Here is a 12,143-nt window from a genome sequence, read left to right on the forward strand (position 1 = left end):
TACTTCTGTTTCTTTCCAACTTTTTGCTTTCTCCCTTTTCTCCTGTCTTATAAACTAGGGAAAAGGGGAGGTTGGGGAGAAACTGGGAAGGACAACAGGAGAAGTGGTGGCCTCATACCATAATAGGCCTACCACAATTCTATAATGTAACCCTATTATTGTCTGTATTTTGCATATGTGGAAGGAGAATTTTGGAGATTTTACTCCAAGCACCACGCTTCTAACCATTAGTCTAAACTACCTTGTTTTGTTTGGTGTTTGATTGTTTTGTACAGCCATGGTTTGACTGTGTTAGCCAGACTGGTCTCGAGCTCCTGGTCTTAAGCGATCGTCTCGCCTCAGTCTCCTGAGTAGCTGGGATTACAAACATGAGCCATTGTTCCCAGCTACTGTCTAACTTTTTTTTTTTTTCTTTTTGAGACAGAGTCTCGCTGTGTCGCCCAGGCTGGAGTGCAGTGGCGCAACCTCGGCTCACTGCAAGCTGCGCCTCCTGGGTTCACGTCATTCTCCCGCCTCAGACTCCTGAGTAGCTGGGACTACAGGCGCCTGCCACCGCGCCTGTCTAATTTTTCGTATTTTTAGTAGAGACGGGGTTTCACCATGGTCTTGATCTCCTGACCTCATGATCCGCCCGCCTTGGCCTCCCAAAGTGCTGGTATTACAGGCTTGAACCACCACGCCCGGCCGCTACTGTCTAACTTTTAAACTTGCTCTTGATTTGCTTAGCCTTTTTTTTTTTTTTTTTTTTTTTTTTTTTAGGGAGTCTCACTCTGTCGCCCAGGCTGGAGTGCAATGGAGTGGCATGATCTCGGCTCACTGCAACCTCTGCCTCCCAGGTTCAAGGGACAAGTGATTCTCCTGCCTCAGGCTCCGTAGTAGCTTGGATTACAGGTGTGTGCCACCACACTCGACTAATTTTTTTTTATTTTTAGTAGAGACAAGGGTCTCACTATGTTGGTCAACCTGGTCTCAAACTCCTAACCTCAGGTGATCTGCCTGCTTTGACCTCCCAAAATGCTGGGATTACAGGCTTGAGCCACCGCGCCCGGCCCTTAGCTTTTGTTTTTTTTTTTTTTGAGATGGGAGTCTTGCTCAGTCGCCCAGGCTGGAGTGCAGTGGCGCGATCTCGGCTCACTGCAAGCTCCGCCTCCCAGGTTCACGCCATTCTCCTGCCTCAGCCTCTCCGAGTAGCTGGGACTACAGGCGCCCGCCACCACGCCCGGCTAATTTTTTGTATTTTTAGTAGAGATGGGGTTTCACCGTGGTCTCGATCTCCTGACCTCGTGATCCGCCCGCCTTGGCCTCCCAAAGTGCTGGGATTATAAGCGTGAGCCACCGCGCCCGGCCTAGCTTTTGTTTTTAGGATTATTTTGAAAATCAAATTTCAGGAGGAAAAAAACCTCCTAGATTCCACTCCTGGAACACAGTACAGACGTCACTGGCAATCTTGACAGGGATAGTTCCGGGGACCAGAGGAGTCAGAAGCTAAACTGGATTGTATTGATGACTGAATGAGAGAGAGGTGAGAAGGGTGTGTTAACAACTCCATGGTGAGATTTTGGGCGTGAAGGGAGTGGGGAGTTTGAGGAGACCCAGAGAAGTGGAATGTCTGAGGTCACACAGCTGGCAAGCCGTAGTGCTGGGGCTAGAACCCTGCTGCATCTGTGCCTATTCCACACCTCATGAATCGTGCTTATCCTGCAGGCTGTATGTAGTGAGATGGGATGCGGAGCAGGGAAGCACATTGCTAATGACAGCCTGAATGATGCATGTCATGAAAGAAAAGGTCTTGATCGGGTCAAGTGGGTTCATCGACTGGGAGGGTTCATGAACCAGACAGCCTGCCTTCAGTTTCCAAAGACCCAAGAGATTTGGAAGTAGTAACCTGATGGCTCAGTCTTTGTGGGGTACGGGACATGCTGCCACCTCACTTCACAGAGGAGAGCACAGGGGTACCCACACTGCTTCCCTGTGGGCACTGGGGTCCCAGGACAAGAGGCTAGAGGTGGCCTGCAGTCATCCCTGGAATAGCCCAGGGAATGTACCTGTATTCCCCCAGGCTTAAGGTTTCCCCACTGGGATCCCGGGACAAGAGGCTGGGGGTGGCCTGCAGTCATCCCTGGAATAGCCCAGGGAATGTACCTGTATTTCCCATGCTCAAGGTCTCCCCCCGGTCACAGCTCCTGAGCAAGAAATCACATCAGCTGGGTCACAGGTGAAGTGAGAAAAACTCCAACCTGCTTTATGTAGAAAGGGCAGAGGTCAGGGGAGGGAAATAGTAAAAAACTGCACGTCCTTCGTTGGACACATCTACTCTCTGAGACACTGGACACTTTGAGTCCAGAGGGAACTGGCCCCCGGCCATCCCTCTTTGAAAGAATTTCTTTAGTTTGACTCTTTGACACTCCTCTTGTGTCTGGGCTCTGGGCCGCTGGCTGCACTGGCCCCTGGCCCAAGAAGGCTGAGTCCGGGAACACCTGGCCGGCTCTAGTTGATGTAGTACACCTTGGCGGCATCATAATGGGCGCAGGTCATGTAGTTCTTGTTCCTAAGGGGCCACCAGTGGTCAGGGTGGTAGGTGGCTGGGTAGACATGGGGCTGGTGTTGAACACAACTGAAGAGCGCCAGGCTCCGGTCTGTGGCCACAGTGGGCAGGTAGAGCTGCAGCTTATCCAGAAGGTGACCCGGCCAGAAGGAATTGGGGTGTGTTTGCTGCAGACCACTGGACCTCTTCACCTTCAGCTTCCTGGAAAACAAGAAGACACAGGGATGGTTGTCATGGCAGACAGGCCAGGGCTGAGGCTTCATCGCGGAGCCCACCAACTGTGACCAAAGTGGAGATTTAGCGCTGTGCCAAGCACTTCAGCACCTCCGTCCTCCCCACAGTTCCATATGGCCAGCTCTGTTATCCTGTCGACCTCACCTGTGAGGACCCAGAGGCCTGGAGAGGCTGTCGCACACTGAGCAAGTGGTCAAGTGCAGGCTTCATTCCCTGTCCAATGCCTCTCAACTCAAAGTCTTAAGCGCACACCATCTGTTATCTGGAGGCATTTTAATGTGGTGTTTGGAGTACAGCCCCTGGAGCCGCCCTACTTGGGCTCAGATCCGCACTCCACCACTTCATAGATGTGTGACTCTGAGCATGATATTTGCCCTGTCTGTGCCTCAGTTTCCTCCTGTGTAAAATGAATATGCTTAGTGTCACTTCATAGGACTGTTGGGAGGATTTGAGTGAGTGAACACATGGAAAGCCCCAGAGCAGTGCCTCCTGGCCCTCTCTGTGTTGTGTCACTGCCTCTCAAGCCAGGGCACCGAGCCCCAGCTGTGTGCCAGGAGCGCAGAGTCCCAGTTGTCTCAGGCGAAGCTGCCCCTCCTCCCACCTTCCTTCTTTGTGGAGTTAGATGACTGCCACAGACCTGGTAAATTCCTCAAACTCCTTAAAGTGCATTTTCTTGCTTTTCTTTGGCATCTTCCTAGTGGAGGAGAGAGAGGCATTTTGTGAGAAGAGTGGAAATCCAGGCCAATGGGGCTTTAGGGAGTAGGTCAGGGGCCGCAGGGGTGGGCCCATTTCTAAGTCTCAAACAAGAGCTCTGAAAGAAAAATGTCTTCCACCTGGGGTGGACCCTGACTCTGTGCCTCCATGCTCCAGGGGAACACAGTGGGCTTGGGTCAGCTGGACCTACCCTCAGAATCTGGCCAGGTGACTTGGGCAAGTCACTTCCCCTTTCTCATCCTTGGTTTTCTCATGGTCCAGAATAGAGACCTCTCAGGGTAGTTATGAGGGAGGCTCAGTAAGTCACTGCCAAATCCTTTTGGGGTCCCTGGCTCCCACTCCCCACTCCAGAGCTTAACGCAGCCCTGAGGACGAAGGTGGTGAAATCTAACCCCCTTCCTCTCCAACCCTGAGCCTGACAGACATCACTAATCGTTCACGGCACTCTTTCCCACCCAGCCTCCATCTGGCCTTGGAATCTTTCATAACCATAAATAGCAAGATACAGTCAATGTCTCTCCTTGACCTAAGAGAACTCTCTTTATCCTTTATTAGCTATGGCCTCCCTAAGCACGGACCAAAATCCCCTTCCTGGGTTCCCAACCACTTCCTGGGCCACCCTGGGGCTGGAAGGAAGTCACAGCCCGTGTCATGGCCAGGACCCACCTGCAGGCCTGGGCCTACTCCTGCACTTGAAGATGCCCAATCAGAGCAAGGTAAAACAACGACAATCATTGATTGAGTGCTGTCACTGCTAAGATGTTGACACTCTTTCTTATCTGATCCTCATAGTGTATGGTAGGAGCTACTAGGCCCCTTTACACATGAAGATGCTAAGACTCAGAGAAGTGCCTTGTCCATTGAACCGGAGGCCTGTCTGATCTCTACAGGGCCCTGCTGTGTCCCATTGCAGGCATTCTGGCCACATACTCAGTGGGCAGCTGGCAGGGGTCTAGAGGCAGGGGCAGGTCCACGCCCCTCCCACCTCATGGTATCCGGCCAACTGGGCTCTCCTCCTCCCATGCCGCGCCCCTCCCTCTGCAGGGATGCTGCCTTGTTCCTCTGCAGTCACCCACGGATGCTGCCCATGGGTTGTCACCTGCTGCTTGACTCAAATCTGGGTAGCTCAGGCTTTGGAGTACCAAAGGAGGCCATTTTCTTAGAGAAGACTCAGTTTGGTCTCTCGAAAGGGCTGGGGGCAGGTCCCAGGGAAATGTCCCTTTCTCCTCGTAGGAGCTGCAAGCGCACCTCTTGCCAGAGAAGGGGTGTGGCCACTGCAAGGTGGCAGGGCAGAGAAAGGGCTGCCCCCTATTCTCTGCAGGGCCCTGACACCTGGCTGGGGATTTGTGAAGGCCCTCACTCCAGCCCTGTTCTCTAAGAAGGCTCTCCTTTTCATCTTTTCCAGAAACCTTGTGATTGGGCAGGACTGGGGTCAGGAGGGTAGCTGTGTGGGAGCTGAGGCCAGCAGGCCGTGATCCTGAGACATGTGCCAACGGTGACCTGGGACTGGCCAGTCTGCAGTGGGCAGTCAGGTTGGGGGATGCTGCCCTAGGATGCAGACACGAGCACAGCATGGCGCCCCAGGTACTCCAGCCTCCAGCCCCTGCACTGAAGGGGTAGCAATGGAGCAGGAGACCAAGGCAGGGAGAAAGGGGGTCTGAAACTCAGCTTGTCAGTCCTCTTAGACTTGCCGGGGCCCTGGGACCGGAGCAGAGCCAGATTGGGAGAAAAGACCTTCCAGTCAGAGTAGTAGCCTCCCGGCTGCCGGATGGGGCGCACTTTGTCCATCTGGAAAATGATCTTGTCTCCTGGGTACAGCAAGGCTGTGGACAGCAAGAGAAACATCTGCAGCCATCAACCCAGACCGCTCATCCCTCCCTAAGCCTCTGGGGTCAGTGGAGGTGTTTTTTTTTTTTTTTTTTTTAATTCACATTTTTAAGATGTTTTCTTCTTATCTATATAGTAACTTTTTATTGTTGAATAGTTGTAGATTCACTGGAAGTTGCAAAAATACTGCAGAGGGGTCCCTTGAACCACTGCCCCAGTGGTGACATGCATATAGCTGTACTGTGATGCCAGGAAAGGGGCCTCGGGACAATATGGCTCAGGGGACTACAGATGAGGGGGGCTTGTTTATAACCAGGTCAACAAAGCCCCCAAGGCCCCGGTGCAACGAGATCTGAGCTGTCCCAGGAGGCAGGAGGATTTGACCAAGACTTGACGAGGTTAACTTAGACCTATTTTCTGTTTTGTTTTGTTTTTCTGAGGCAAGGTCTCACTCTGTCACCCAGGCTAAAGTACAGATCGTGGCTCACTGCAACCTCGACTTCCTGGGCTTAAGCGACCCTCCTACCTTAGCCTCCCGACTAGGCAGGGCCACAGGCATGCACCACCATGCCTGGCTGATTTCTTAAATTTTTAGTAGAGATGGGATCTTGCTATATTACCCAGGCTGGTCTGGAACTCCTGGGCTCAAGCCATCCTACCTACCCCAGCCTCCCAAACTGCTGGGATTACAGGCATGAGCCACTGCGCCCGGCCCGCTTGGATTTGTTTGGCAGCAGTTTTCTCCTTGTCTTGAATTAATCTCACGGAGATCCTTGGGAGAGTTTTCTCAGACATGCTGAATATAAAAAAAAAAATACTGAGCCAGGGTCTCCACCTTCTACAACCATTGAGCAGTGCTTGTCTTAAGATGGCAACACATGAAAGCTCATGTTCTAGAAAAAGTGATGGAAGTTACACTCCAGCTAGTTAATGTTGGTTATTTGGGGGTTGGGAAGGGGCTGTGGAGGTGAGAAGGAAGGAGAGGGAAGGGGGAGATATGTAACATTAATATTTTCAAAAGGTACACGATTTTTTAAAGTATGATTTAAAAATGAGTTATATAAATAATTTTCTGTAAATGGAAAAGAAAAAGAGATTTGTGAAAGGATAGTCACTAAAATATTCACAACGGCCAACTCAGGCTGGGGGGATTTTGATTTTTATGTTTTCAAAAAATTCAAATGAGCAAATATTATCGCCAAAACCAGGGTGGAAAGCCAATACAGCTATATTCACAGGGGAGGGGGAGACCTTGTTTAGAATTCTGGCTCCTGAGCTTGAAGCCTGGAGTCTGAGCCACCAAGGTCTAGTCTAGAACACAGAGCTGGAAGTCTTAATATTTGAGCCTCTCTGCCTACAGGAGATTAGGCATCTGTCATAAAGATACCGAATAGCAAGTGGCCAAGACAGTGGTCAGAGATGGATTTGGGCCTAGTCCCACCCACAGGATGCTCCTGTGTGCCCATGAACGTGAGATCCTTTAGACAGGTAAAGCTCACTCATGTAGGAACCCAGCAGCTAGCAAAAGCCAGGGGTTGGTGCAGTGGCTCACGTCTGTAATCCCAGTACTTTGGGAGGGTGAAGTGGGAAGATCGCTTGAGCCCAGGAGTTCGAGATTAGCCTAGGCAACAAAGCAAGACCCCATCTCTTTAAAAAAAAAAAAAAAAAAAAAAGTGGCTCGATGTTCTGATGGGGACAGACAAAGGAGGCACACAGGGGAAGACCTAACCCAGAGGAGCAGTCCAGGGCACATGGCAAGCTGGCCTGCATTTTAGAAGACAGAGCTGCATCTCCACCACTGCATAAGACCATGGTGTAAATAATCCGGAAAGGTGAGGTTCCCCAAGGAAGGAAGAAGGAGGGATGTTTTGGTGAAAAGTCAGCATCCAGAACTGTAGGATCTCTTTCTGTCTCTGCCTTCCCAGCCCAGGCAGCATGCGTGGGAGACAATGACCACTGAAGTTGCTTGCCTGTGTTCCAGAGAGCCTCTGACCACATTGCCCTGTATACACTTGTTATGGGCCAAATTGTGTCTCTCCAAAATTCATATGTTGTAATTCTAATCCTTAGTACCTTAGAATGTGACGTGCGTGTGCGCGTGTGTGTGTATGAGAGAGAGAGAGAATGAGAAATGGTCTCGCTCTGTTGCCTAGGCTGGAGTGCAGTGGTGCGATCTTGGCTCACTGCAACTTCGACCTCCTGGGCTCAAGCGATCCTCCTACCTCAGCCTCCTGAGTAGCTGAGATTACAGGCACATGCCACCATGCCTGATGAATGTTTGTATTTTTTGTAGAGATGGGGTTTTGCCATGTTGCCGAAGCTGTTCTCGAACTCCTGGGCTCAAGCAATCCACCCACCTCGGCCTCCCAAAGTGCTAGGATTATAGGCATGAGCCACTGCACCCTGCTAGAATGTGACCGTTGAGGGGGGGAAAAAAAGGATGTGACTTTATTTGGAGATTTTGGTGTTTTGTTTTGTTTTTTTTTTAGACAGGGTCTTGCTCTGTCACTCAGACTGGAGTACAGTGGTATGATCATAACTCACTACAGCCTTGAACTCCTGGGATCAAGCTGTCCTCCCGCCTTGGCCTCCCAAAGTACTGGAATTACTGGGGTGAGCCACTGTGCCCAGCCTGGAGATAAAGTCTTGAAGGAGATGATCAAGCTAAAACGAGGCTGTCCATGGGTGGGTCCTAATCCAATTTGACTGGTGTCTTTATAAGAGAAAATGTAGACACACAAGAGAGACAACAGGTGTGCATGTGCAGAGAAAAAACCGTGTGGAGGTAGCAAGGAGGCAGCCATCTGCCAGCCAAGGAGAGAGGCCTTGGAAACCAGCCCTGCTGGCACCTTGATCTGGGACCTCCAGCCTACAAAACAGTGAAAAGTAAATTCCTGTTGCGGAAGCTGCCCAGTCCACAGACTGGTATTTTGTTATAGGAGCCCTGGCAAACGAATCTAAGAAGACCCAGGGCCCTATAAATTTAGTGCTTGTTTCTCTCCCTCTCGGGAAAAAGACGGTAATAATCAATTATGACTGTAAAGTCGAGTTCTCACATAAGTCACACCACTGCCTGTGTGACATGTTCCTTTCTCAGAAAGCTACATTTCCCAGTATGGCCAAAGTTCCTTTCTAGGCAGAGGTTCCTAGGAGAAAACCTCTGCCCCCAAGTGCAGCCTGCTCCTTCATGTTTTTAAAGCACAGAGAAGATCCTGCCCATTAAATTTATGCATTCACCAGGCCAGGCACAGTGGCTCATGCCTGTCATCCCAGCACTTTGGGAGGCCAAGGCAGGTGGATCACCTGAGGTCAGGAGTTCAAGACCTGCCTGGCCAACATGGTGAAACCCCATCTCTACTAAAAATACAAAAATTAGCTGTGCGTGGTGGTGCACACCTTTAGTCCAGCTACTCAGGAGACCAAGGCAGGAGAATTGCTTGAACCTGGGAGGCAGAGCTTGCAGTGAGCCGCGATCACACCACTACATTCCAGCCTGGGCGACAGAGTGAGACTCCGTTTCAAAACAAAACAAATTTATACATTCACCAATTCGCGAGTTTGGAATGCAGGCATTGCTAAATTGTCATCTCGGGGCTGGGCCCTTCTCCACTCCCACATATTAGAAGTGCTCACCCCCCAGAGACACAGTGGGCTCAGATCAGCTTGGGTGTATGAAAACGTGTTTTCCACCCAAGCAGAGGGCAGAAGCAGTGTGGAGATCTCAGGGCTGGGTCTGCGCGCTCTCTGCTCAAAGGGCTTCAGCAGGTCCTGTTTCCAGGTGCTTTCGCACCCCACTGCTTGTTGCGGAAGAACCAAGCAACAGCCTGGCCTAGAGAAAGGCTTTGTTTTGATAGCAGTTATCATTTCTATCAAATCTCCCTCTTCAGTATTGCAATTCTTCCTTTATATTCAACCTCAGGGCTTTCTCACTTGGAACTCCTGTCCTTGGAGCTTTCTACTCTAGAATGAGCTTTTGGTCCACCAAGCTCAGGGTTCCAGAATCCAGACCCCCAAATCTCACTTGTGGAACCCAGACCTCCAGGCCTGGTGTTCTAGAAATCCCATCTAGCAGCAAAACAGACTGGGCTACTCCTCTTCTCCTCCAAGCCCCAACTCCGCCTTATTCCCAATGTCCCCACCAGAGACTACAGTGGCTTGAATGGCTGCATGGGTGCCTTGGGTGGCATCACCCTTGCCCCAGCTCTGGGGTTCCCTTGGCATCTTCCTAGGGCCAGGCACCGAGGCCCTTACCTTTCATGAGGATGTCCTCCGTCAGCGGGAGGCCATAGGACTCACAGAGCTTCCAGCATTGCAGGTAGACCAGAAAGTTGTTCCTGCGGGCCGACTCAATGAGCTCCCTCATATCCCCGTGGATGGTGGACGGGAGGCAGTGCTCATCAAAGTGCCGATTCCCACAGCTCACCAGGCGGCACTGCTCCGTGTACTGGATGGAGGGGATCGTGAGCTGCGAAGGAAGCAGAAAGGGGCTCGCCCTTCTCTTGCCTGTGTCCCTCCTCCTGGCCAGAAGAAGGCAGATGCAGTGCTTCATTGACCTCTCCCCTGGGAGGTCCCCATGAGGGGTGATGGCAACCAACGTCCAGTGGGGCTGCAGTTCCGGTTCTGAAGTCAGTGAAGACTTCAGGTTTGGAAGCTCAGGTTCTGAAGTCACAGCCCTGTAGACGGGTGTGCAGGTGTGCACACATGATTGTGTAACATATACGATAAAACACAGTACACATGCCCTAGAGGCATCCTATTGAAAAATGACATCTGTGGGGCCACAAGGTGGCTCACACCTGTCATCCCAGCACTTCGGGAGGCCAAGGCAGGAGGATAACTTGAGCCCAAGAGTCCGAGATCAGCCTGGGCAACATGCCAAAACCCTGTCTCTACAAAAAAATTAGCTGGGCATGGTGGCGCATACCTGTAGTCCCAGCTTCTCAGGAGGTTGAGGTGGAAGGATGGCTTGAGCCTGGGAAGCTGAGGCTGCAGTGAGCCAAGATCAAACCACTGCACTCCAGCCAGGGCAGTAGAGTGAGACTGTCTCAAGAAAAGAAGAGAAGAGAAGAGAAGAGAAGAGAAGAGAAGAGAAGAGAAGAGAAGAGAAGAGAAGGGAGAAAAAAGAAAAGAGAATAAAAGAAAAGTGACATTTAAATTAGGAGCAGCCATCTGTGACCTTGAGGTGAAAGCCATGAGCTAAGATAGGAGGAGGCTGGCAGAGCAGGTAGCTGCTTTTGTTGGCTGCCACCACCTTGTTTTTTAACAAGGAAAAAAAAAACCCTATTTTTTTTAAAGCTTCTAACACCAGAATCAGCAAAGCCTAGCCTATGGGCCAAATCTGGCCCACCAGCTGTTTTTATAAATAAAGTTTTGTTGGAGCACAGCCACACTCATTTGTTAAGGTGCTGTCTGTGGTTGCTTTCCTGCTGCAACAGCAGAGCTGAGTAGTTGCGACAGACAGCATATGGCTCCCCAGGCCTAAAATGTTTACTATCTGGCCCTTTACAGGGGAACTTTGCTGGTCCCTGCTCAAACATTTTGGGTTTTCTTGTCATGCAACTGAATCAAATCTTAGTAGATATAGCACTTAGCAATATCTTCCATTTTATTATATGTACAAATACAAATATTATAGGTATAAATACAAATATGTATTTTTAATTATATATATATATTTGTATTTATTAATTTTTTTTTTTTTAGAGACACGGTCTCACTCTGTAGCCTGAGCTGGGGTACACTGTGCAGTAATAGCTCACTGCAGCCTTGACCTCCCAGGTTCAAGCCATCCTCTGGCCTCAGCCTCTTGAGTAGGAGGAGCCACAGGCACACACCGCCATGCTGGCTAATTTTTTAAAAATTTTGTGTAGAGACGGGGCCTTGCTGTGTTGCCCAGGCTGGTCTCAAACTTCTGGTCTTGAGTGATCCTCCTACTTTGGCCTCTCAAAGTGCTAGGATTACAGGCATGAGCCACTGCACCTGGCCTGTATATAATTTTTTTTTTTTTTGAGACAAGATCTTGCTCTTTCCCCTAGGCTGGAGTGCAGTGGTGCGATCTTAGCTCACTGCAGTCTCAACCTCCTGGGCTCAGGCAGTCCTCTCACCTCAGCCTCCTGAGTAGCTGGGACCACAGGCACATGCCATCACACCAGGCTAACTTTTTAAATTTTTTTGTAGAGACAGGATCTCCCTATGTTGCCTAGGATGGGCCTCGAACTCCTGGGCTTAAGCAGTCCTCCTACCTTGGCCTCTCAAAGCACTGGGCTTACAGGTGCAAGACCCCACCCCCAGCCTATATTATATATGAATATTTATATGTAGTATTGTATTGATGTTGTCTGCCTCCCTTACTAGACTGTCAGCTTCCTAGGGGCAGGGACTGTTATGCTTACTACAACACCCAGAAGAGTGCCTGGCACATGGTAGGCTCTCAATAAATGTTTACTGGACAAGCTAATTCATGCAGTCAGTCCTTCCTTCACTTGCCATGTATTTCTGGAGGGTCTACCCAGTGCCAGGCCCTGTGCCAGGTGCCTGGATTCCAGCTGTGATGAAAATGCAGGCCTGGTCTAAGGACGAAAAGTCATCATTAAAGAATAGGGAGAGGGGGAGTGATAGTTTCAGAAACAGGATCTTACTACATTTTACAAAAACCTCAGGAGGCAGGTATTGTTCTTATTTTACAGATGAGGGACGTGAAGAATGGGTGGTTGTAGAGGTGAAGACCCCCCTCCTCAGGGTTCTGCAGCCAGCGGGTGGTGCTGCTGTGGTGATCTGAACCCCAGCTGTTCCAGTCCCCAAGCCACATGCCCTCCTTGGGCTG

At 50.5% G+C, this 12,143-nt stretch overlaps 1 protein-coding gene across 4 annotated transcripts in view; it reads right to left on the reverse strand.

Moving 5' to 3' along the window:
* Positions 1-717: 717 nt before the first annotated feature.
* EFCAB12 (EF-hand calcium binding domain 12) overlaps positions 718-12,143 on the reverse strand; it is a 32,938-nt gene continuing 21,512 nt past the window's right edge. The window contains exons 7-10 of one of the 4 annotated variants that reach the window (XM_055259159.2): positions 9,572-9,785; positions 5,163-5,316; positions 3,417-3,473; positions 718-2,746 (exon numbers count right to left, since the gene is read on the reverse strand). In XM_055259159.2, the coding sequence (XP_055115134.1) occupies positions 2,488-2,746; positions 3,417-3,473; positions 5,163-5,316; positions 9,572-9,785 (684 nt within the window). In that variant the 3' untranslated portion in view covers positions 718-2,487. Of the gene's footprint in view, positions 2,747-3,416; positions 3,474-4,325; positions 5,317-9,571; positions 9,786-12,143 lie in introns of those variants that run through there. The other 3 variants (XM_055259161.2, XM_063630215.1, XM_055259160.2) reach the window with 3 other exon arrangements.

This window comes from Symphalangus syndactylus, chromosome 21, assembly GCF_028878055.3.
Source record: "Symphalangus syndactylus isolate Jambi chromosome 21, NHGRI_mSymSyn1-v2.1_pri, whole genome shotgun sequence".
Classification (NCBI taxonomy): Eukaryota; Metazoa; Chordata; class Mammalia; order Primates; family Hylobatidae; genus Symphalangus; species Symphalangus syndactylus.